Source organism: Emydura macquarii, unplaced genomic scaffold, assembly GCF_026122565.2.
Source record: "Emydura macquarii macquarii isolate MOO-44397 ecotype Brisbane River unplaced genomic scaffold, CSIRO-AGI_Emac_v2 contig_1253, whole genome shotgun sequence".
Classification (NCBI taxonomy): domain Eukaryota; kingdom Metazoa; phylum Chordata; order Testudines; family Chelidae; genus Emydura; species Emydura macquarii.
The window spans coordinates 57177854-57201751 of record NW_027131390.1 but is presented as its reverse complement, the minus strand read 5'-3'; the positions used below and the strand labels follow the sequence as shown (position 1 = coordinate 57201751).

General features: G+C 44.3%; 1 protein-coding gene across 4 annotated transcripts; it reads left to right on the top strand.

Moving 5' to 3' along the window:
• The first annotated feature begins 7052 nt into the window (after positions 1-7052).
• On the top strand, positions 7053-23837 carry CASP8 (caspase 8). 4 transcript variants are annotated; one of them, XM_067548909.1, is made up of 8 exons: positions 7053-7146; positions 10065-10450; positions 12510-12615; positions 13941-14079; positions 14179-14229; positions 15846-15913; positions 20502-20643; positions 21589-22421. In XM_067548909.1, exons 2-8 carry the CDS (start codon positions 10146-10148, stop codon positions 22248-22250), a joined length of 1473 nt encoding a protein of 490 aa, XP_067405010.1. In that variant the 5' UTR covers positions 7053-7146; positions 10065-10145; the 3' UTR covers positions 22251-22421. The 4 variants fall into 4 exon arrangements, with proteins under 4 accessions (XP_067405010.1, XP_067405011.1, XP_067405012.1 ...); XM_067548910.1 differs by lacking the exon at positions 7053-7146 and adding an exon at positions 8547-8688; XM_067548911.1 differs by lacking the exon at positions 7053-7146 and adding an exon at positions 23008-23837 and having other exon boundaries at positions 8811-10450; positions 21589-22090.
• Positions 23838-23898: the final 61 nt, after the last annotated feature.

Here is a 23898-nt window from a genome sequence, read left to right as displayed (position 1 = left end):
TGGGGTGAGCTTACCCTGCACTGAAAGAGTTAAACCCATTCAAGCTGTGCTGGGCATGCTCCAACTGCTGCCCCAATATAAAAGTGAGTAGCCCAGCTCACTTCCAGGTGGATCGCCAAAGAGGAAGGATGCTTGGTGAGGGCTCCAAGCAGTGAGTTGCTTCAGCCTGCAGCTGAGGGAACCAGAGGCCCTGGAGACCTGAATGGAGACCTGCTGCCCACAGCCGACTGCCCAGTCAGACGTCTAAGGAGCTACCGACACCAGGGAATCTGAAGGCCCCGATGAGAGCCGGACGACAGTGTTGGGAGACATGGTAGGAAGTGGCCCATGGGGACAGTGCGAATAGTATCTCTCGCCAGAGTTACGTCAGCGTGTTGTGGTGGGATCCTTGCTGATCAGAGTGAGGATCACCTCCTTCACAAATAGTGTCCTCGGCTTGGATGCGGTCGAGTCAAGCGTGCCTCACCCCCCAAACCTCCCAGTTGGGAGGGGAGGGGGGGATGGAGTGGGCTTACCCCATGACAGTTACAGAAAGGAGCAATATGTGTTACAGGGTAATAATCACATCAGTGGAAGGGGTTATGATTATGCCATCGTTATAAGCCACCTAGTGCCCTGTTAAACTCTAATTTGATTAACCATTTATTAAAACATCAATCAAGCATTTATTAACCTTTTATAAATAGTTTATATATGGAATCTTATAATATGTGACTAAGAGAGTAGTGTCATGATGCCTTTAAATTAAACATTCTTTTATATTCCTGAAGATAAGGATAGCTAAAATTTAAGATCAAATCTGTTAAATTTCTGCAGGATTAACCTTGTCTCTCCTTTACTCTGAGTTCCTTTGCAAACTCTTTAAATTGGATTAGAACAGCTGCACATGACACTTCACATATTCTTTCCGATGCAGTTGTCTGGAATGTGAATGCTGTGGGAAAGAGGGAATTGCTGAGATTAAGTGAGGTAGGAACTGACAGCTATTCTATAATAAAAGCAAGAGAAAAATCTCACTGCTGTTTTGTGAGGGCCGCTTGAATTTTATTTGCTGCTTCTGTGACCATGGATTTAGGTGATTTACCACTCCCAATGTATACGAACTGTTCTTAAACATTTTACAGGATGCCAGTTGCCCAAAACAAAAAATGTTAAGTTGAGTTTGGCCCATAAGGTGAAAATCTTGGCCTAAGATATGAAAATCTTGGCCTAAGATATTAAACTTAGGCCTAATTAAGCATTAAATTAATTAGCATTAATGTGTGTTTGTGTGTTTGTACCTGCTTATATGAGGGCTCAATCTGGACTTCTATCTTTTGAGACTTCATTGAATTAGGGATCTTAAAATGTGAAAATAGAATTTTCTACGCAGTCATTTGAAATGTTATTGGCTTATACCACTGAATGTGTGGCTGTGTATTTTTTCTAAGGGAGGGGCAGAGTGGAGCTGGGGGAGGGAAAGTGGCGGCAACTAGATTTTGAGAGGGACAAAGGGAAAGGGAAGATGATTGTGGTCGTGGCAGGAGAGCTCTGCTGCAGCTTGAACTGTGTGAGGGAAGGATGCCTACAGCCTATACTAAATGTACTGCAGCATTATTTATTTTCAAATGTTGCTCCCAGGATTAGCCTTGTGAAATGGACATTTTGCTCTCCTGATTGTCCCAAGGAAACAGAAATGATATGCTCTTATTCCATCATCCTTGCAACATTCATAGAAAAACTCACCACTCAAAATAGAGTTGTGATTCTTCTGACAATGACAGTTCATTGAAGAGAATTACAGGGCATGACAGTTTATGCATCTTTATAAGCACACAATAGTTCCCCCAATCCTCAAGAAGAGAACCATTCTTAATTTCTCAAATAACTGAGAAAGCAGTACCCATCACGTTCCAACAACATGTGACACGAGCAAACATCCCAGGGGCCTCACAGTTAGAGTTCAGAGCAGGGCACAGCACAGAGTTCTAGTGTCATTAAAAGTAACTTCCTCCTGGCCATGGACTCAAGCAACACCTCCATGCTCATAGTTCTGGACCTCTCTTCAGCCTTTGATATAATGAACCACAAGACACTGCTAACCCACCCCCATGGCACAGCAGGAGTAGATGGCCCAGTGCTACATTGCCTCCAGTTGCGCCTCTCCAGCAGAGCACAGAGGGTGGTGGGTAACTGTCCTTCTTTTCCAAAGACCCTCAGCTGTGGAGTCCTGCAGGGATCCATTTTATCCCGCTTGTCTTCAATGTCTATGTGAGACCACTGGGAGGAATAATGAGATGCCATGGCTTAGCTGCCAGCAGTGTGTCAATGACATTCAACCCTCTATCCCATTCTCAACTGATGCAATCACAACTACTACTAGAAATGTAAGATGGCTGGGAAAAAAAATCTGCTCTTCAATGAAGAACAGCTGGCTCAAGCTGAACCCAGGCAAGACCCGACTGATGCTGGTCAGGCAGGGGAAACACTTCATAGAACTGGCCAAGACATTGTCTCCATCTTCCATCAAAAGCTCACAGCCCCCATTTGTCAGGGTGGTGCAAAGTCTCTGTGTCGTGTCTTACTGCTTGCTAAATTTGGGTGACCAGATAGCATGTGTTTCCAAAAATGCTGCTTTTCACCTCCAGCTCACTAGGAAACTTTGTCCCATTCTCCTGGACGAGGACCTCACCACAGTGGTTTCCACGTTGTCCCCATCAGGCTGGATCACTGTAACTCACTGTGTCTGAAGCTGAACATGAAGACAACGGACAGGATCCAGTCTGTACAAAATGTGGCTGCCTGTCTTCACCATAGCTCAGGCAGCCATTAACACATCAGGCCCATACTTAGGTCTCCCCCATTGCTCCGAGTTGGCTTCTGATACCAGTTTAAGACCTTCATCCTAAATTTCAAAGCACTAAATGGATCATGCCCCAGCTAAAGAACAAATTTTGATCTATGAACCACCATGACAGCTGAACTTCTCTGGGACAATGTAGATCACAAAATCCAGGACAAAGCACGTGAGAGTAGGGAACAAAGCATTCTTGACCAAGGGGGATCCAGCTACAGAACAAACTCCCAGGGGAGATCATGCAAATCCAGAGTTTGAGCATATTTAGGAAATGCTGCAAAACTTTCCTCTTTGAATAAGCTTTTTCTCCATTAGAATGAGACTCAACACAAATGCCTCCCCCAAAATATTAATAAACAACTCCCTCAAAACAACAACTCTACCCCACGCATAGTTTTGACCCTGAAAAGGGAGAAGTGCCAGAGACTCCATATCATCCACTAGAGACTTCTTATGTGGACATCACTCAGGGTATGTCTACATTGCAATGTAAACCCAGGGTGTGACACACTGTACCTCAATGCAGCATCCTTAACCTCCATGTTCATCATTCATATATCATTGTGATGTGTTCTGTACAAAGCATGCAATGTAAGATATAGGAAAAATCATGATCTTCTAAAACCCATTATGCTGTCCAAATATGTATATCATTAGTGTGTATCTATGAGATCTTGCTGTATTGTCATTAGTGAAATATATTGTAAGTTTGAGAGTCTCTTCTACAAGGGTGACTGTCCCCATGCAGGAGGTTATTAAGCGATTATTATCCCGCAAGGGAGTTGTAATCAGGGGATTTGTAATTCAATTACAGTTCTGCAAGCACCACACAATAGCTCAAACCTTGAGTGTGCATGCTGTAAATTGGCCCTATTTTTGAGCCCAGGCCCCACAACAGGGCTCCTGTGTCCACACTACAGTATGCATACTAAAGCCCAACCAACCATATCACAGATTTCCCAGTGCCATCCCAAAATGTGGCCTCTCTAGCCGGCTGTTCATGGTGCAGTGTAAGAGAACTTGACTGCCCAGCCCTGCGTGTCAGAGGGAGTGTGAGCAGCCTGCCAAAACATCTTGCCAAGCCAGCATTTTGTTCTATGTGCTCCCAGCAACATGGAGGAGGCACCATTTTAAGAACTTCTGTTGCTTGCACTTTCATCCCCATTAAGGAAATGGGGAGTGCTTCCATGAGATATGGGTGGATGTTCTGGTGGTGTTTTCTGATCCATCAAAGGCACTTTGACATGGCTTACGATGACACAGATGGCATCCCCGACCTGGTTGATACTGCTTCTGACTCTTGTGTAGCTGCTGATGCCCCCTATGTAGACTGATGGGTCTACAGTAGGGCCACAAGTGGTGACAGAGTGGTGGGATCTCATCATTGTGCACACCTGGGATGACCAGCAGTGGGGTCCAGAACTTTCATATGAAAAAAGCAGCTTACCTTGAATTTCCAACATCAGGACACATGTGAGGGTGGTCATGCCAGTCCAGAAGCTGGTTGCTATAATCATCACACTGGCTACGCCAGACTGCTACAGGTCTGTTGCCAGCCAATTCAGCATTGGACAGTTGACAGTGGATAAAGTGGTGGTGGAAGTTTGAGGCAATCAAGTGTGCAGTTCACCCATGGTGGCGCGCATAAAAGATATTATTGAAGTAATTAGTGGCTTTGAGAAAACAGGCTTTCCAAACTGTACCAGGACCACTGATGGGACTCATGTGCCTATCGTTTGCCCACTTGCAGGAGCACAGGAGTACATCAGTTACAAAGGGTACTACTCCATTGTTATGCGGGCCCTTGGGGACCACAGAGGCTGATTTATGAACGTCAGCAAGAGCTGCACTGGAAAAGCTCATCATGCTAGGGTTTTCCACCCATCAGAAATCTACATTCCAGGACAGACTAGAACACCAAATGACTATCATAAATGGAGTTACTGTGCCCACTGTTATTCTTGGGTATCCCATTTGCCCCCTTTTGTCTTGGCTTATGAAATCATATTCTGACCTCAGAGGGCCTGGCAAAAGAAGGTTTCATTATACTCTCAGCAGGTACAGAATGGTGGTTAAATGCATGTTTGGCAGATTGAAATCCCTCTGGCAATGTCTACAGATTTCTTTGGCTTCCAGTGCCATCAATGCTGTCTGCAGTACTGTGGCTTGCTGTGCTCTTCATAATATTTGTGAAACCAAAGGTGACCTATTTCCCCCTGAATGGACCTGTGGCAGTGACAGACTGCTGAACCAGCACACTCAACCAGAAAGGGCAGCCACCACAAAGGAAGCATCTGGGCAACAGAAATTAGGGCTGCTCTGTGCTCCCACATCATGGACTTGCATGGGCCACGGAAGAGGGAGACTATTATCTTTATGAATGTTTGTGCAATGCTTACGGTTGTGGGAAAGTGCTGACAGCCTCCGAGGGCTTGAGTCCACACAGCAAAACAGGGCTTGAACTCTAGTTCCTGTTTTGGACGTGGGCTCAGACCCTTCACCCATGTGAGGGCCTAAGACCCTGGATCTGAGCTACAGTCCAAGACAATTGTGTGTAGACAAGGTGAGTAGCACCTGAGTTTGAGCCTGGTCTTACATTGCGGTGTAGACATACCCTCAGATACTATTGTGATAGGCAGCTGTGTAGGTAGGCGGACTGATAGATGTTACCAATAATCATACTGAACAGAAAACAGTGGTTTTTTTGGTCCTAAAATACTTTTGTCCATAATGAGTAGAAAATTCTGCTTCATTGCTTTATTTGGGAAGTCCCTAAAGTTCATTTGTGGGCTTCCCCCCCACCATCTTTTTATTTTGAAGTACAGCAACTACTCACTGTGACACCACTTTGGGAATCCCCCACCCAACTGCTATTCTAGGGGGCAAAAGTGCCACAGATTTTCTGTAAGTAGAAAGCTGCATCTTTATTCCCAACTTGGCCTGAATCACCCTTTACTTACACTGGTTTTACTTCAGTGGAATTGCTCTTGATTTACACAGCAGTATGTGATAAAAGAATAGGTGCAAAAGCCCCTCTATCCTCGGGACTTGTGTTCGCTAGAAAATTAAGTGTTAATGTGATGTTTAAATATGACTTTGCAGTCAGACAGACTGGCCCAAGTCTCAAACCCAGATTTGAAGATATCCCACACTTGACATGCCTGAAGTGACCATATGTCCATATTTTTCACCTGATGTAACAGGGTCGTCTTTTAGAACAAATAGGATGTCCTAGTTTTTTATTACATCTGTAAACAATTTTTCTTTGAAAATGTAAAATGCTTGTTCAAGATGTAACGCTTCTACTGAGTAGAATTTGCTCTGAGTTTACAAGGAACAAACAGTTCAGTGGAATGAGCGTTCAGTGTGATGAACAGGTTTTGAGGGCAGAGAAAAGTCAAATGAGTGTGGATGCTATCAAAGCTGTTCATTAGCTCAGAAGGAACGTTAACAACATTGAGTGTTTCTTGATAGCAATATAGGGCTGGAAGGGACCTTGAGAAGTCATTAAATCCAACCCCCTGCACTGAAGCAGGACCATGTAAGCCTTAGACCATCCCTGACAGGTGTTTGTCCGACCTGTTCTTAAACACTCCACAACCTCCTTTGAAAGCCTGTTCCAGAGTTTAAATATCCTCAGAGTTAGAAAGCTGTTCCTAATATCTAACCTAAATCTCCCTTGCTGCAGATTAAACCCATTACTACTTGTCCTATCTTCAGTGGCCATGGAGAGCAACTGATCACAGTCTTCTTTATAACAGCCCTTAAGATACTTGACGCCTGTTCAGCTCATTCAGACACTAAGTTATTGAAAAAAATCTACTGCCCTGTGGAATATGCAAATGTCACTGATGTTGTTTCAGAAGCTGGCCGTAATGGCACCAACACACATTTCAAATAACCTGCCAGAACTGTGCACTTTTGAGTGTTTCAAAGCCCTAAAACAGTTACATCAAACGGCCGTTGTTTATGATTTTGAAAATATGATGAAATGGCACACAAGTGTTAGGATTTCCGGGTACTGTATCTTTTGGAGGGTGGGGAAGGAAATGACATTACAGGGCTCTGCCTCCCTAATTCCACGCCCCTTAAAGATACTGCTCAAGCAATGTGGTTACAGGAATAAATATGTGGCTTTAATGCATAACACGATGCAGATAGTCCAGGCAACCAGGAAGTCTTGAATTAGATTGTGTATCTAACTCTTGCCTTCACATAAAAATGTGGCTGAGTTACCCCTAACTTTAAAAGCAGCCTGGAGAACTGATTACAGTGAAGATCTGGAGGTGGGACGGTTTTGTAGTTAAAAGGTAAGTAAAAAGTATCTCATGAGCTGGCTTTAGAACAGTTGGTGCCCTTTCAAAGATGATTCATGCTGCTTGTGAATTTAGTGCTGTCATTTTAATAAGCAATTATTACAAGCTATTTTGTTCCAGCCTCAAAAGGCTCCTTGTAAGCCACACGTCGGCAGCTACCTCTGCAATGCTTTTATTTTTTATTAATCTTAGGCTAGTATTTTTATTATCTTAGGCTAAAGCTTGAGGTCTTTCTCCCAGTTCTCACTTACTCTGGTGAACTCTCATTGACTTCAGGAGGAGTTTGTGTGAATAAGGATTGGGCTGTTCACTTGTGTTTCAAGGGACAAAGGACAACTGCATAAAAATAGGGGTAGATTTTATTTTTAAGTGACAGCAGCACATAATATTCTGCTTGTGGTGCAAAAATCAGAAATAGTGCAGAACTGTTACTTGTTTACCTGCAATCTGCTTGGCACTGAACAGACACACATGATGCCATACAAACTAAAAATAATCTATTAATTGTTTGTTGTTGCAAGGTATTGCTGTTATAATTTAATATTTGTATTACCAGGGCCCCTAGGGTTCCTAGTCAATGACTAGGATTCTGTTGTGCTAGGTGCTGTAAAAATGCAGACAAAAAAGATGGTCCTGGTTCCAAAGAGCTCACGCGCTAATGGTTGTGGCAATAAAATAAGGGGATGTCCCTTTAAGATATGGAATAGATGGTTTCATCAGTAAGGAGTAAGGCTCTGATTCAGCAAAGCACGTAAGCATGTGCTTAACTTTAAGTATGTGCTTAAATCTATCCCTAGGACTAACTAAAGATCTTGATATTTGGCATGTGCTTCTAACCCATTTTACTGCAGAAAAAGGAAAGTCATTACAAGTGGAATATAAGCAATGGGTCCAACTTGCTGTAAACTGACTTGATATGACACTCCATTTAAATTGTGTTCTTCAGCTATAAAGTTCTTCATTGTTGATCTTCGTAAGCATCTACTTTGCTTCTTTATGATGCATTAAAAAGGTGGGAGACAGGAGTGGGTTTGTTTGGGCATGTCTGCCCCTGCTTTTGTTGTTTTAAATGATAAATTCAGGGTTTTTTTTAACGCTGAAACGCTGTGAGGGATTGGAGATTGGGATTATAATATCTAGTCTACAATATCTCAAATGTCTGAGAAGCACTTAGGAGGTCTTTGTTAAAATCCAACACTGTTGTTGAGGAAGGGGAAGGAGGAAAAAATTCCCACTATACACTTGAGACGCCTAATGCGTCAGCGCCCGGAAGCGGGAAGAAATTTTGCATTGCTGCTACTTCCAAAGTTAACAGAAGTCAGGACAAGTCTGTCTCTGCGCACAAGCAGCGAAATCGGGCTCGCTTTTCGAAAAGCGGCTTTAAACTGCGTGGAGAGGGGCGGGTTGTGGTGCTGGGGCTTGTTTTATTTGGAGCTCGCTTTTTTGTGGATGGTCCCTTCCTTAGAGGCTGCAGCTGGCAGGCCACAGGCGGGCGGCCGGCCGGTCACCTGGCGCCACCCACATAGCACAAGCCTGGTCCGCACCGCACCGCACCACACCGCGGCTTCTCTCGGGCCGCCCGCCCGCGGCCCAGCCAGTCTAAGCCGGCCGGCGGGGCGGGTATTTCTTCTGTAAAAGCCCGGCCTCTACAGGCTGGCGCTGGCTGGGCGGGCGGGCGGGCGCGCTTGGTTGGAGGTAGCAGGGCCGCCCGCAGTTACTTTCCTCCCGGGAGACTCGGCTCGGCCGCTGCAGAGTCGCAATCAACGCCCCCATTTTGCATGCAGGCCAGGCCGGCACCGCCTGGCTGGGCGGCGGGGGAGGAGCTTTTTAAGCGGCCGAGGCCTCCGCGGCGGCTTCTCCTCTGTGGGGCCGGTTGTGCGGGAGCGGAACGGCCGGGCCCGCCTGCGGGAGGAGCCGGCTACAGAGCGCGCTGGCGAGGCCCTGGCGGACCCTGCCTGGGCCTGGCTCCGGCTCCAGCCGCCTTGCTCTGGGGGGCACGGGCCGGGCGCGCTGCTGCCGGGGCCGAGGGTGGGTTGCGTTAGGAGTTTGTCCCTGTCCGGGTGCCTAGAGCCTGGCTGGAGGCTCTTACAGGGCAGCGCGGCCTGGGGGCGCAGGCTGCTCTTCCTGGTGCTGGTCCTGGCCTGTGGGGGAGCGCGGGCAAGGCCCTGTGTCGCCCTGGGCCTCAGTTTCCCCCGCTGTAAAATGGGGATAATCGCGCTTGTAAAATGTTTCAAGCCCTCCCGAAGAGGGGCGCTGTAAACAGGGAGCACTAAGGATGCAATTTACGTGGCTTATGCTGTGGGGCTGGGGGGATGCTTTCAGATTACATCCAAGGTGGCTTCTTGGGTGTTTTAGGGTTTCCTGGCCTTCACTACCTTGTCTCCAAGGGGCTGGTAGTTAGAAGTGAGAGAGTGAACTATTGCCGAAGGCAGTGCAGAAGCAACTGCTGAATTAGCTGCTGCTGGAAGCAATCCTGAGGAACATGATTGCAGACATCTTAGGAGAAACTGGATTGTTTCATGGCCATGAATAGACTTTATAATAAATATTGACAAATTTAATTGTTTACAGGGCTCAGGAAGGACTCCCCAGTGTAAAGTGTTATATAATTAAGTAAATTTATGTCTGATTCCGCCCCCATTTAAGTCAATGGAGATTTATCGCTCACTTCAATGGGATGTGAAGCCCTTACTAAAGAAGGGGTCCGTTTTCCCCAGAGTCCCAAGTACTGGCCATTGCCAGATGGAGGTACTACACTAAGATAAATGGCCCACTGGTTTGCAGTCATAATGCTAGACTGAATACAGTTATGGCAACACCAAGGGACACGAATGAAAAATCAATAGGTACAAAATTTCTTATGAAACTCTTTGCAAATTGCTGCCGTTCCAGATATTTTTTCTTATTCACAGTCTGAAAAACAAAGGCATCGTGGGACCCTTTTTTCCTGTTATCTACAACTGAAATAACATTTTGTCAGCTGTCTGAGGAGGATGGATTTCCACAGGTTCCTCTACACCATCAGTGAGGCTTTGGCCACAGAAGACCTGGTGGCTCTTAAGTTTCTAAGCCTGGAATACATCCCATTGCGGAAGCAGGAAAGCATCCGTGATCCTGAGGCCTTATTCCTAGCACTAGAGGAGAAGGGCCTGATTGAGGAAGGCGAGCTGTCCTTCTTAAAGGAGCTGCTGTTCAGGATAAAACGCATAGATCTCCTGACTGATAAACTGAGCTCCAGCAGAGAGGAGATGGAGAGGGAGCTTCAAATTCCAGGGAGGGCAAAGGTATCTCAGTTCAGGTGGGTAGTTCTCTATCATATTGGTGGGGAATCTAATGCCTCGTGAAAAATTAAGTTTAAATGATGCTAGTGATTTGCATGTGATTTGTATCTGTGGTGTTGTCCATAAGTGCTCTCTGAGGGCTTCAGCCTCTTCCCAACTAAATCAATGGAAGTTCTGCCATTGACTTTAATGGGAGCCACATTAAGTCTTCAAAATAATTATGAAAGCCCTTTGCATAATGTATATAAATAAATTGCTGCCTTGCTGTGCATGTCAATGTACAGTGATGTATGTGAATCTGGCAGTGATGTAACTTAAACAGCTGTGTCCAAAGGTAAATCAAGAATGACCAAGTAAATTGCACATGCCTTTCAGCAGTAGAGTGGAAACAGTTATTCATCCCAGAAGAAGGGCCAGATTCTCAGACCCATTCAGTCTGCATTTGCATTGTTCCAGCAGGGCAAAGCAGATTTACATGTAGCATAAGTGACCATCTGAGGATTCTTCCAACATGGGGGAAATCCCTGGATGGCATGAGTTTAACCTGAGTGCCCTTGTGTTCAGATGCTACAACTACTGTTGGTGGCAGTGAGAATATCACGGCTGCTCTACTTTAAATCAGGAACCAAGCTGGCACAAATTGACACTGGAATCAAGAGCTGCAAAATCAGCTGTGCTATGTTTTGCAGAGAATCTGGTTGCAGCTGTTTATTTAAATTGGAGGATTGCATAGTATCAGTGCTCAGACTAGAGAGCATCCTATTTTCAGGAAACCAAACACCTGGTCTGGATAAGTGACATTAAACCCGTTAGAGCCCAATTCTGTACAGTGTTTCAAGTGGAGTTGTGGGTGTGTCTGACCAGAGCTTGAAAATGAAAACCAGCATCTATTCTCAGCAGGCTGGATTCCAAGGAGAGTGCACTTGGCTGATTTAAATGGCTCTCCTTGATCTGGAGCATGGGGAGTAACTGCTGTGAGGTGGGGTTTATAAGGAAACTGAGGCAGGAGGCCTGTGTTCATTGACTGTCTAGTTAGGACAATTCAGTACACTTCTGATTTAGTTGCTGGTTGGGTAAAATTAATTGTCTGTTCCTGAGGAAAGGATGTTGTGTGCAGAATATACTGGAACTGTCTGTCTCCCACCCTAATATTAGCCTACATTTTCAGACAGTGAAAAGCACAAGAGGCCCATTTCTGAAGGGCCCCCTCATGACTTCTGCTCAGCTCTAGTTTTGAGTTTGCCATCCATCCTTACTGCTTATTGACTGAATGGAGACTCTGCTGCAAGTAGTCCCTGGCTGTGGTCTGAGATAACATGCACACAATGCAAATCCATCCTTCTTTCCATTCCCCTTCCTTGTGTGTGTGTGTGTGTGTGTGTGTGTGTGAGAGTGAGTGAGTGAGTGAGTGAGTGACATTGCCCCTGCAGTGCTGCAGGCCGGCCTTTGGATTTCCTTCTGTGAATTTAATTAAAATTCAATCCCTTTCACGCACACTTTCTTTCTCTCTTACACCCCCACCTTCAAATGTGAATGGTCCCAGTATGACATTTTTCAGCTCCACTGAGGGTCTCTGTACTGACTTTAAGATAGACCTGGAACAAAGCATCTCTGGGTATTCACCTACCAGCATAAACATGACTGCAGTGTAAATTGATGTATGTCATGTCTCAATGTATTTATCATAAACTATAGCAGGTTGGGAACCTGGGGAGTTATCGGTAAGTGTGATTGAAAACAGAGAAAAAGCACTGACAAATAACTGAACCATAAAGGCCATCAGCCCATAGCAGTTTTTTGGTTGGGTAGCTCAATTTAGTTTTTAAAAACTAACTCATTTTGGCTGCATAAAAAGAACCATGTTTGAGTTCCAGATTGTCACAGGACCAAGTCAGGTTAAAAAAAATCTGTTTCCTTTGTCTTAACTGTTTGTGTGTGTGTAATTATACAATTTTCACATTTTGGGCCATGTATGCTTTTAGTGAGCTTTCAGTAGCTTGTCAGCACAATAAAATAAATAAAAAAGTACTAACTGGCTCATACTGAGTGAAGCAACTCCCTGTTTTCCCATTTCAGGTACCTGCTCTTCCGGCTCTCAGAAAACATAACAACAGATGAGTTGAAATCTTTGAAGTTTCTTCTGCTAAAAGAGCTTCCTAAGTGCAAGCTGGATAATGAGATAGTAAGGATTGTTTAATTGCTTTTAGCAGATCCAGAAACTTGTTTAGGGTGTAGTGGGGAAATAGGACTTCTTCAGGAATGGCCACCCTATGTTTCCACATTTTAACACAATTTCCCTTCCCCCCCACTATGGGGAAGGAATATTTCTGACTAGGGACTAGATGCCTTATATGCTTCATTATTATTAATCATGTTATTACTGTAGTGCCTAGAATGGGGCCTTATTGTGCTAGACACTGTATAAACACAGTAAGTAGTAGACAGTCCCTGCCCCAAAGAGCTTATAATCTAAATAGACAAGATAGAGTGTAGGGGAAGGGGTTGAGTACACAAGCAGAATGCTTTGGTCACAGGATCCCGTTAAGCAGCTGTCATCCTTCTCAGACACTTAAGAGACATTTCTTTTGATTAACTGGTTATCAATAAGGATTATCAGTCCATAAAATAATAATACACAGTGCTTTTCTTCCACTGACCTCAAAGTGCTGTACAAATGTGGGTGAGCACTATATCCCCATTTTATAGCTGAGGAAACTGAGACACAGAGATTGTGATTTACTCAAGTCATGCAGTGGGTCAGTGGAACAGCCAGGAATGATACCCACAACTCCCAGCCTAGTGCCCTAACAACTATTGAAGCACACTACTGTGCGTAATTCAGTCTTTTCCAAAGCCTCACCTCCTTGGTCCAGGCTTTTGTGGGAAACTTACAGAGACCATTGAAAACAGCAACTAGGAAGCAGGCAGCCATGGCTGCCCCACTCTCATCCTCTGCCTTCAACACTCCCTGCGGGATTCAATATTTTATTTTCTCTCATCACAAAGAAAAATACACAAAGAAGTCTTGTCAGGTTCATGATGGAGATGGGGGCTCTGCTGGAAGAGCCATCGTTTGATGAGACCTTGAACTGAGGTCTTGAGTGCTTCTGCTGAGTTAGATGAATACTCAGGCATGATCAAATTCCTGTGTGGGCACTGTCTCTCTGCCTACCTAAGTTCCACTGCAATTTACATGGTTAAACTTTGCCTGTTTTCCCTCCAGTGGTGGCTGCTCTTCAGTGGTAATTGAAGTGATTCCAGTATATAGTTAAGCATTCATTACTTAAATACTCCATAGGAATTCTTTGGATGAAAAGAGCTGTATAAATATGAAAACACCCCTGGGGGCCCAATCCTGTCCAAGTCTGAGTAGCCTCCATTCATAGTGTAGCCTCTTGATGTGGAGGATGATTGGTGCCTCTACAAAAAGAGGAGCCTCTAGATTGGAGAATTTGGAAGGAAAGGGAATTCTCTCTCTAACAGGAAATTGTCTCTCTAATTACCCAGACAATGATCGATGTTTTCATTGAGATGGAGAAAAAGGGACTATTGGCAGAAGAAAACTTAGAAACCCTGAAGACTGTTTGTGAGAAAATTGACAAAAGCCTCCTGAAGAAAATTGAAGAGTATGAATTAGACCGAAGTGGTAAAAATGATCTCTTTCACATCAGTTACTGTTGAATTGACAGATCAGTATACTGTGCTAGGCATGTATAGCTAAACACTGAATTTCTTTAATCTGTAGAGGCAATGTACATCTCAGAAGGCCATGGAGACCAAACAGGATTCTCTGAAGGTTAGCTTCCAAGGAGATGCCATTTAGAACTTTCTTAATTAATTTTCACCTCTCATTCTCACATCTGTCACATTCTTTTTACTCCATCTACCTGTCTTGTCTCACCTCTATGTATTGTCACAAAGTGAGTGCTACTTATTTGATCATGTTTAACCAAACCAACTGTTTTAAAGCCCCTTAGTTTTCACAGTTACTCTAGTAAGAATTGTTTTTTGTTTTTAAATACTCTTTATTTCAATGAATATGCGTGGAGTGTCAGAGATTCTTGCCACCATGAGCAAGTCTTTTATTTTACACATAGGCTGTGGTCCTGCATCAGGTTCCATGAGCACAGATCCATGTGGTATCTCACTAACTTCATGGAGGCTCTGCACAGATGCAAGGAATATATGTGATCAGAATCTGGGCCACAGGCAGTGCAAGGAAAGGAATGAGCTATTTAATACCAGTGTATCTAGCCAAGGACTGAAATATTAAGTCTTTGCCTCCACAACAGACTATGTGGCCTAGTGCAGTGTTTCTCAACCTTTTTGATGCCAGGGACTGGCTTGCTGCTTTTCTAAACTGTGTGTAATCTCTGTCAGGCAGATCTCAGGGACCAGCGCCGGTCCATGGACTGGTTGTTTAGAAACACTGACCTAGTGGACATAGGGACTCACGTATGGACTCAGGCCACATGGGGTCCTGTCCCAGCTCTGTCCTTGGGCAAGTCCGTAATGTGAGGGATAATGATACTGACCTCCTTTGAGATGTACTGGGTGATGTGTAGCTGAAGAATACTAGGTACCAGGTAGGTATTATTATTTTTCAGTGTATAATTTTTTGGTGGTGGCACACTGAAACTTCGAAAATCCATTTCTGGAGGTTGGGATATTTTCAAGATTTCATATACCAAGAAACTTGGGGAGGTGGGCGGATATCATAGAGTTAATCTAGTGTTAGCCAGACAGGGAGTAATATGGATCCAGTGGCCAGGGTTTGTGCAGAAAGGCTTATGAAATGCCATGTGATTTTAGTTTATGAAGCTTGCTTACCATGTAATGCTTTCACAGCTATGCATCAAAATAGGAAAGGACCAGGGAGCCATATTTGAGACACCAAAAATTCATGCTTTACCTGTATAGTATTTGGCTTTTTTCAGTACAATAGGTAGGGTGCTTGAAAAGCCTATTAGATAAATAGTTTTACCAGTTCAGTAGTTGGCTTGTCAGCACAGTAGTTAGGGTGGATGAAACACGCATTAGATACACTGCTAGGATAAGAGCTGTTTATCTTGACACAAAGTGTTAGGGGCCTGCTCCTGTTCTCCGTGAATTCATTGAGCATTTTGTCATTTTTTTTCAGTTGGAACATGATTGAATCCTGTGTCATTTTATGCCAGTTTAGCTACTTTGAAACAAAATACTTTTTGCAACCAAAAAAACGACACACCTTCCTGAGGTCAGAGGGTAGCATTTACTCATTGCATTTGTATTGCTGCTAACAGGAATTACACACATGTATCAAGAGCAGACTAGTGGACCTTTTAAAGTAACAACTTCCCAGCTTTCCCATATGATAAATTTTTAGGCTTTACCTAGATCTACTCCTGACTTTGTTCTCCTGGATTATTTTAGTCCAGGACAGCTTTGGGGCTTTTCAGACTGCATCGGATTCTCCAGGTATCCAGGAAGAAGTCCAGCAGGTAAATCGATTAAAAGTTACTTTGTGGGACCTGGCTGTACATGGGATATTGTTGGGTTTTACAGATAATGGGTAGCGAGCATATCAAGTAGCAGATTTCTGTCTGTTTATGAAAACAAAACCATAATAAGCTTGTGGCAAAGAAACATGGCAACAGAGTCCTTATATGGATTTTTGTCTGGGCAGAGAGGCTGTCTATGAGGTGGAAACAAGTCACTTATGGGATATTTTGTCTGAAGTTGTCAGTTGGGGCACAGGCAGAATGTGGCACAATTTTTTAAGCTTTAACGATCTGTTATTAGAAAGTCTTGTTTCAAGGGGTAACTGGAAGGGTGCACTTTCTTGTACAGAGGATAGTGCAGTGAGTTGACATTAGTAAGCTATGACTGAGAGAACTGAGTGGCTATGTAGTCTGATTGGATAGTTGTGTTTTTCTTTTAAACTAATAAGAATATTTTGATCTGCAGTTACCTTGCTAGATGCAAAGTGTCATACTGAGCCCCCCCATTTGATTTCCCTGCACACTTCCAAATATTGCCATTCATTAATAGAGCAGAATGCTACGTTTTACAGTGATCACATCTGTAGGCCTATTTATCTATTTCACTCACAGCCTCTCCAGGCACTATAAAGGGGTTGCTGTTGCACTAGCATCTCTCCTCATTTGTTACTCATGGATGACCTTACCTGTGGAATTTGTAGGTGGAGTATCATTGTTGCTGTAGGCTCCAGGACTGATCTCCATCCTTCAGCTCAGGGCACCAGTCTTAGGTGGAACATATTAGTGCAGTTTCTGCTGACCATTTTATTTTAAAAATTTATTTGTATTCATTTTCGTACAGTTGCAACTTCTAATAGTCCTCCTCTTGCCCCTGGATCCAGTGAATAGCAGCATGGTGGTTTCAGCCACCTGGATCTGCTGCTTCAGTGCCTACCTGCCCCCACTCTGACAGGGCAAAGCTGTTCTGTTCTGTAAATTCAGTTTGAATCTAAACTGTGGTCCCTTCTCTCTGTCAAAGCATTTACAGGCTCCACAGCAGGGGAGTTACGCCCTGCCTGTTCCCCGCCATCTGACCCTTGCTTTGCTAGGGCCCAGGCCTCAGAGTCAAACCAGCAGATTGGGTCCTGCCCCCAAGAGCCCAACTCCAAAGCAGAAAAGTTCAACGAGGAGCTTCGGAGCTTTCAGGGGAGAGTCTAAGGACAAGGAGGAAGCTATCAGGCCAACTCAGGGGTAATCCCTGCAACAGAGCTGGGCTGAAGGAGGAAAAATCCTGAAAATATCCAGTCCATCAGCTCCCTGGGGGAAGAAGTAGGGCGTCTCTGGAGCTCCCCTTCCTCCCACTGCAAGTCGGGGGATTCGGGATAACATGGCCACTCGCACGTTCTCAGAACACTGGACATTCCAGTACTTCCGGGAGCATCATGGCCCACTCCCACCAGCATGACTGAAGAGCCAGACAGGGTGGAGCTCACAGTGCCTGTATCAGACTCTTCCTTCTGAGCCACCATCTGCACCCAGCCTTAAATGGCTGGTGGTAGTCACAAGAAGGCACAGGTTGTACACTGTACCCATGCATAGACAACCTGCCACTCACTACCCTGTCCAGAGAAACAGACACCATCATTGAACAGGTGCTGGAAAGGATTTATAGCCAACAGTTCTTCAAAATCAAAAGCTTTTGCTGCCATTGCTGAGAATGGCTCACCCAAAGATCAAAACAGATAGACTCACTTTAAGGACAGAAGGGACCATCATGATCATCTAGTCTGACCTACTCCAGGTTACAGAATCTCATGACCCCCTCCCCCCCACTCTGGTACTAGGCCCATAACCTCTGGCTTTGTTACTGAAGTCCTCAGATCATTATTTAAAGACTTCAAGTTACAGAGAATCCACCATCAACACTAGTTTAAACCTGCAAGTGACCTGTGCCCCATGCTGCAGAGGAATGTGAAAAACTCCGGGGTCTCTACCTCTATGACCCAGGGAAAAATTCCTTCCCAACCCTAAATATGGCAATCAGTTGGACCCTGAACATGTGGGCAAGACCCACCAGCCAGACACCTGAGAGAGAATTCTCTGTAGTAACTCAGAATTCGTCCCATCGCTGGCTATGGAAGATATTTGCTGCTAGGAGTCACAGATCAGCTACATGCCATTCCCACCATAAATGATGGAGGGGGCATTACTGGCAGAGGCAATCTTCTTCTACTTCCCATTTGGGGTTGGCTTGTGATTGAGGCGTAAGTATTTATATCCCTTCCAAAACCAGGGAGTAAGAGGTTAGTTACTCTGTGGTGTTGGTAATAATGTCCTGGTTAGAGAAGAATCTGCTACCTTTCAAGACAGTCCATATGAAGGATATGGAAAAAGGAGAGTTGACGTCCTCTTCCTAGTCCCCCACTGGCTCAGACAGCATTTTGGTCTTGCTTGATAGCCAAGGACCCCACATTGTACCTGCAGCAAACACTAGGCCTCTTGAAGAAAGGACTCCTTCATTCAGCCCAGGAACACATACATTTAATTGCCTGTGCAACTGAAGTCAAGTATTGTTCAGCCTGGAATCTCCATTAACCGCTGCTACAGTTTGATATCTGGACAGCATGTAACCAGGCTATTCCATTCATTCATCTGGTCCAATTTATGTTTCAAGAGGGAGGAGAAACAAGTTAAAGCAGAGCCAGCCTCTCTGTGCAGTGCCCAGAACAATGGGGGTCCTGCCCGCAGCAGGTTATTGTGATACTAATACTATAGTAAGTCCGACGTTTTGGTGCGCTCAGCTATGGTAGAATTTCTCTAGTTGATTTGGTGCCAAGTTTAATCACAAAGACAAATTAGACAACCCTGCAGCAGGCTTTTTCAGTCACCATTACTGCCAAAAGGCATGGTTTGGAATTAGTTCTCATATCCAGGTATGAACTACACTGCTTTTGTCATGTGGAAAAGGTTATTCTTGCAGTTCCAGAAACCTTTCTGTTCAAGGTAAGTTCCTCTTGCCACAATTCCTGAGAAATAGTTCTCCCATAATTTTGGTCTCACCCTTGGAAGGCTGTGGCATAAATAAATGGGCATTCCTCGAGCGCTAAAGATAGCTCTCTAGCAAATTTATTTCTGTTAGCAGCTGCTCTCTGAATTTAAATCCCCCCCCCCCCCCCCCCCCCGCACTAGTCTGGTAAGTGCCCAGATTATAAATTGAAATTTTTCTCTAAAGGGAGACTTAGACACACATTGATCTAAGGTTAATTTCATGCATTATCTCAAATTACGTTAAGGCTAATAATTGGTTGTTGGAGTATTTTTACAACTGTGGATGAACTCTTTGGGTAGCCCATGAGGCTCCAGCAACAATACTGGATCACCTCCAAATGCCACAGGCAGGGGCATTAGCTATGAGTAGCCAATGAGAAGCTGCTAACTAAGATGATCCAGGAGAAATTTCTCATTTGGTTGTAAACCCTGAAGTCCCTACCTCTGGCCAGCAGAGGGCACTAGCATTCCCTTCTGCTCATGTCCAAGTAGCCCTGTCCCCCTGCTGCCCAGCTCTGGATCTCCAGCAGAGGCAGGGAGGGCCAGGGGCAAAGGGGGAGAGCATAGGTGTGAGGGTGCAGCTGACTAGACAGGACCCGCTGAGAGGAACAGAGGGGGCCACAGGGAAGGGGTTGGGCTGGATGTAGAGCTTGGGCTGAGGCAGCTGCAGCTTCAAGCTGCCATGGCAGAGGGTGAACATTGGCAGGAGGTGGGGTAGGTGAGAAGGTGCTGGAGGCAGAGCGGGGAAGGGACTGGATGCTGTAGGAGAAGGGACCTATGTGATGGGGGAAGAGCATGGAGCATGCAGGATATGATTGAGGAAAAGGAACATGTGGGGCATGGCTTCAATGGGAAAGATACTAAGGGAGGGTGGCATCTCATGAGAGAGATGGGGAGAGAGAAGTCCCAGGAGAAGAAGAGGAGGGAGAGAACCTTGGAGAATGGGGACAGCAGGATATTGACCTGGACCAAGAGGGCTGGAGCCAGGATGGGGCAGAGATTTACAGGGAGGAAGGATGGATAAAATTAAATGTAAACTGGAGAAAGAGCAGGGATAGGGAAAGGCTGAGGGGAAGGAAATGGGCAGATACACACAAAAGTGACTGGATTGAAAAACAAGGGAGATAAAGGGCAGGATGAATAATGGGTGTAAAAAGCAGTGCAGTGAGGGAATGTTTGGAGGGGGTAGCTAATGGGGAAGAGGGGCTTGTAGAAAGATTGTGGGGAATGAGTGATTTGTGTGAGGCTAAGCATAGGCGGGAAGGAGTGAGGAGAGAAGGAGATTGAAGTGGCGGAAGAGAGACCCCAATGCCACTAAGTTACGTTACTTGCAGCCAGGTGACTAGTAGCTGATGGTGCATTGCGCCTTCGTGTATACAGTTAGGAGGAAAGCAGGTGGCAAAGAGGCTGCAATGCGGCTATGTTGAGGTAGGGAGAATCCTTGGCTGCACAGCTATGCACTGGAACTGGGGGTGTGGTAGAATGAAAGAGTATCTGAGATGTGAATGACTGGTTGCAGCAGCTCAGTTTGGTAGGTTGTTTTTTCATTTTTTTCCCCAAGCACGCTGACAACACATACAAAATGAACAGCCGGCCCCGTGGAATCTGTCTGATCCTGAACAATCATGATTTTGAAAGAGCAAGATCAAAGGTGCCTAAACTTAAGACAATAAAAGACCGGAATGGAACAGATGCTGATGCAGGTACAGCAACGACTAGAAAAATTCAGATGTAGTTTGCATGTCTGTAAAATTCAGGGAAATTGTAGTAGCACAAGAGGGGAAAATGTTGGCGTATTGTATGAAATGTACTTAATTGGTTATCACTGAGTTCACTGGCAAACATATGAGGTGAGATTTTACAGTGGTCTTTCCTGGATCCAGTACTAGTTAATATTTTCATTAACAACTTGGATGATGGAGTAGCGTACTCTTATAAAATCTGTGGATGACACTAAGCTAGGAGAGGGTGCCAACACTTGGAGGACAGGATTAGAATTCACAATGATCTTGATAAATTGGAGAATTGCTTTGGAATCAGTAAGATGAAATTCAGTAATGACAAGTGCAGGTCTTTGCATTTCGAAACAAAAAAATCCAATGCCCAAATACAAAATGGGGAATAACTGGCTAGGCAGCTGTATTACAGATGGGGATTTGGGGGTTATACTGGATCACAAATTTAATGAGTCAATGTGATGCTATTGCAAAAAAAAGTAAATTCCTTTCTAGAATGTATTAACAGGAAGATTGTAGATAAGACACAGGAGGTGATTGTTCTACTGTATTCAGCACTGGTGTCTCAGCTAGAGCACTGTGTCCAGTTCTGGGCAACACATTTTAAGAAAGATGTCATTTGCAAATTTTAAGAATAACTATCATGCAAGTTGTTAATGAAAAGAGACAATATCAGATCACTAGCGTTCAGGACTGTAGGTCCCTCTTTTCCTCTCTCCACCCCATGCTCATTGCTGTGGTAGCTAAGATAAATTCCCCATTCTGAAAAGATAAGTGATTGGGGGGGGAGGAGAAATTAAATTTACAGGGGTGAGAAAAAACATGAGCCTAATTCTCTTTAGTTACTGCTTAATTTATTTTGTAAAAGTTACAGAATGTCTCCCCCTGTTGCTCCTTCTGTTTACTTTCCAGCGGCTCTGAAAAGAGTCTTTACCAAACTTCACTTTGAAATAGCAGAATACAGAAACCTCACTGCAGAGCAAATCCATCACACAGTGCACAAGTACAGGGCCATGGACCACCATAACAAGGACTGCTTTGTTTGCTGCATCCTCTCCCATGGTGATAGAGGCATCGTATTTGGTACTGATGGGCAGGAAACATCTATCCAGGAACTGACCACTTCTTTCACTGGCATGAACTGCCCCTCTCTTGCTGGAAAACCGAAAGTGTTCTTCATTCAGGCCTGCCAAGGTGACACATTCCAGAAAGGGGTACATATAGAAACAGATTCTCCAGAGCTGGATTCTTCTGTAGAGGCAGATGCAAGATTTCAGCTGGAGTGCATTCCAGATGAGGCAGACTTCCTGCTTGGAATGGCCACCATGAAGGATTTTGTTTCATATAGAAGTACAACCCAGGGCACCTGGTATATACAATCACTGTGTGACCACTTGGAGAAGAGCTGTCCACGGTTAGTAGATTTTATTTCTATCTGCTATAGCTACTGCTGTATTAGTCATAAAAGCTTTAATACTGATTTGTGTATGTATGTGCATATATTTTGTTACCTCTTCATTCTTAGCCTTATACCTTGTCTACACAAAATTGCACCTGTTGAAATTAAGCAGTGAGTTAGTTAAACAGGTGCAAGTCCCTGTGGGAATACCCTTACCTACATCAGTTTTTAAACAGACATGTTAAACCAGTGCTAGCTTCTTGTTTAGACAAGGCCTTACAGAAATGGTGCAGTTAGTGAGGTGGTTGGTTGTTCTCTGCACACATCTGCCTCACCTGGAGTGATTGTAGCGAGTACTCTACAACCCCCAGTGGTAGTCATGTAAGTCTGAGGATGAAGCAGTGATATGTATAATATAAAATCATGTATAACATTATAATGTTGTATAATATAAAGTCTTACAACTGATCTGTAATTGCTGTCTCCTACACAAGTGAATTGCACCACATTCAGGTATCTGAGGATGTGTGTATGGAGGTGGGTGTGTATGCACGCACCCACCATGTAATTATATGCACAGAGACAGGTCTCTCTCTGTACAAAAATGAGACTTACTTACCCATCCACATATATAGACCTCCTACATACATACATACATGCAGAAATACCTGAATGTGGTCCAACTCACTTGTTTAGAAGACAGCAATTACAGATCAGCTACAGTAAGTCATGCAGTGCAGCACAATAAAGCATACACTAAAACAAGCAAAATCCATTATGTGCATGTTACATATAGGGCAAGCAATGCTGGCTTTGATCAGGATCCAGGAGAATGAAGTAGCACCTTTAAGTAATCAAAAGGTGTAAGGGGACATCAGGTTAGATGAAACCCTTCACTGTTGCTAATGCTGAGATTCTCGTTTTTTTGGCAGCGGAGAAGATATTCTATCCATCCTGACAGCAGTGAACCTGGAGGTGAGCAGGAAGAATGACCGGTTGAACCAAGGGAAGCAGATGCCACAGCCCAGTTTCACGCTCAGGAAGAAGCTCGTCTTCCCCATCAACTGAATAGGGAACTGCAGTCTCACCCACTTGAAATCTGCTGCAGGAAAGACTGCAGTCAGTTCTGGACTTTAGTTTGTTACAAAATTACAGCTTTCACTATGTGCTCTGAACCTGGGAACAAACTTTTTTTAAAATGTAGCTTTCCAGAGAGCAGGCTATTTGTTCACTTTTTGTGGTCTGGACGCTATCAGAATTGTGATTACAATCAGGTGGGTGGACAGCTCAATGTGCTCATCAGTAGATCATTGTTTCTCAACAATCGGTCTGTAGACTGATGCCGATCCTTGAGATCTCCCTGACACTGTTTAGGAAAGCAGCAAGCCAGTCCCTGGTATCAAAAAGAGTGAGAAACTGCTGTAGATGATAGCAGGTATTAATACAGAGGTCACTTTTTCTGATACATTTTTCAGGGAGAACTGTCTACCAAGTTTAGAAAACAAGAAAATGCTGGCTAAGTTAGACTCAAGTTTAGGGTTGTGCACACATGGAGTTTATGCTCAGCTTGTACAAAAATAAAATAAAATTTCCTCTCCCTGAAAAGAAGCATAAAAATTTGTCAAAGGATAGTTTGGGAGAAAAAAATTGAATGTCTATGGCAAGGGCTTATATCAGAAGTGCTTTTTTAAAGCATTGTTGCTATTTACCTGCCTGACCACATCACAGTAAGTTCTTTTCTTAATAAAGTATCTTACATTTATTCAGTTTCTGTTCTCAATAAATCTTGGCTTACACACAGAGCTCTCCACTATGCCATGTCA

Bases quoted from the DNA above. Each gene is read 5' to 3' on its own strand.
- CASP8 (XM_067548909.1), top strand. From the start codon at position 10,146: ATGGATTTCCACAGGTTCCTCTACACCATCAGTGAGGCTTTGGCCACA. The intron at 14,080-14,178 runs GTAAAAATGATC...TTTAATCTGTAG, and splicing joins GTATGAATTAGACCGAAGTG to AGGCAATGTACATCTCAGAA. The intron at 14,230-15,845 runs GTTAGCTTCCAA...GGATTATTTTAG, and splicing joins CCAAACAGGATTCTCTGAAG to TCCAGGACAGCTTTGGGGCT.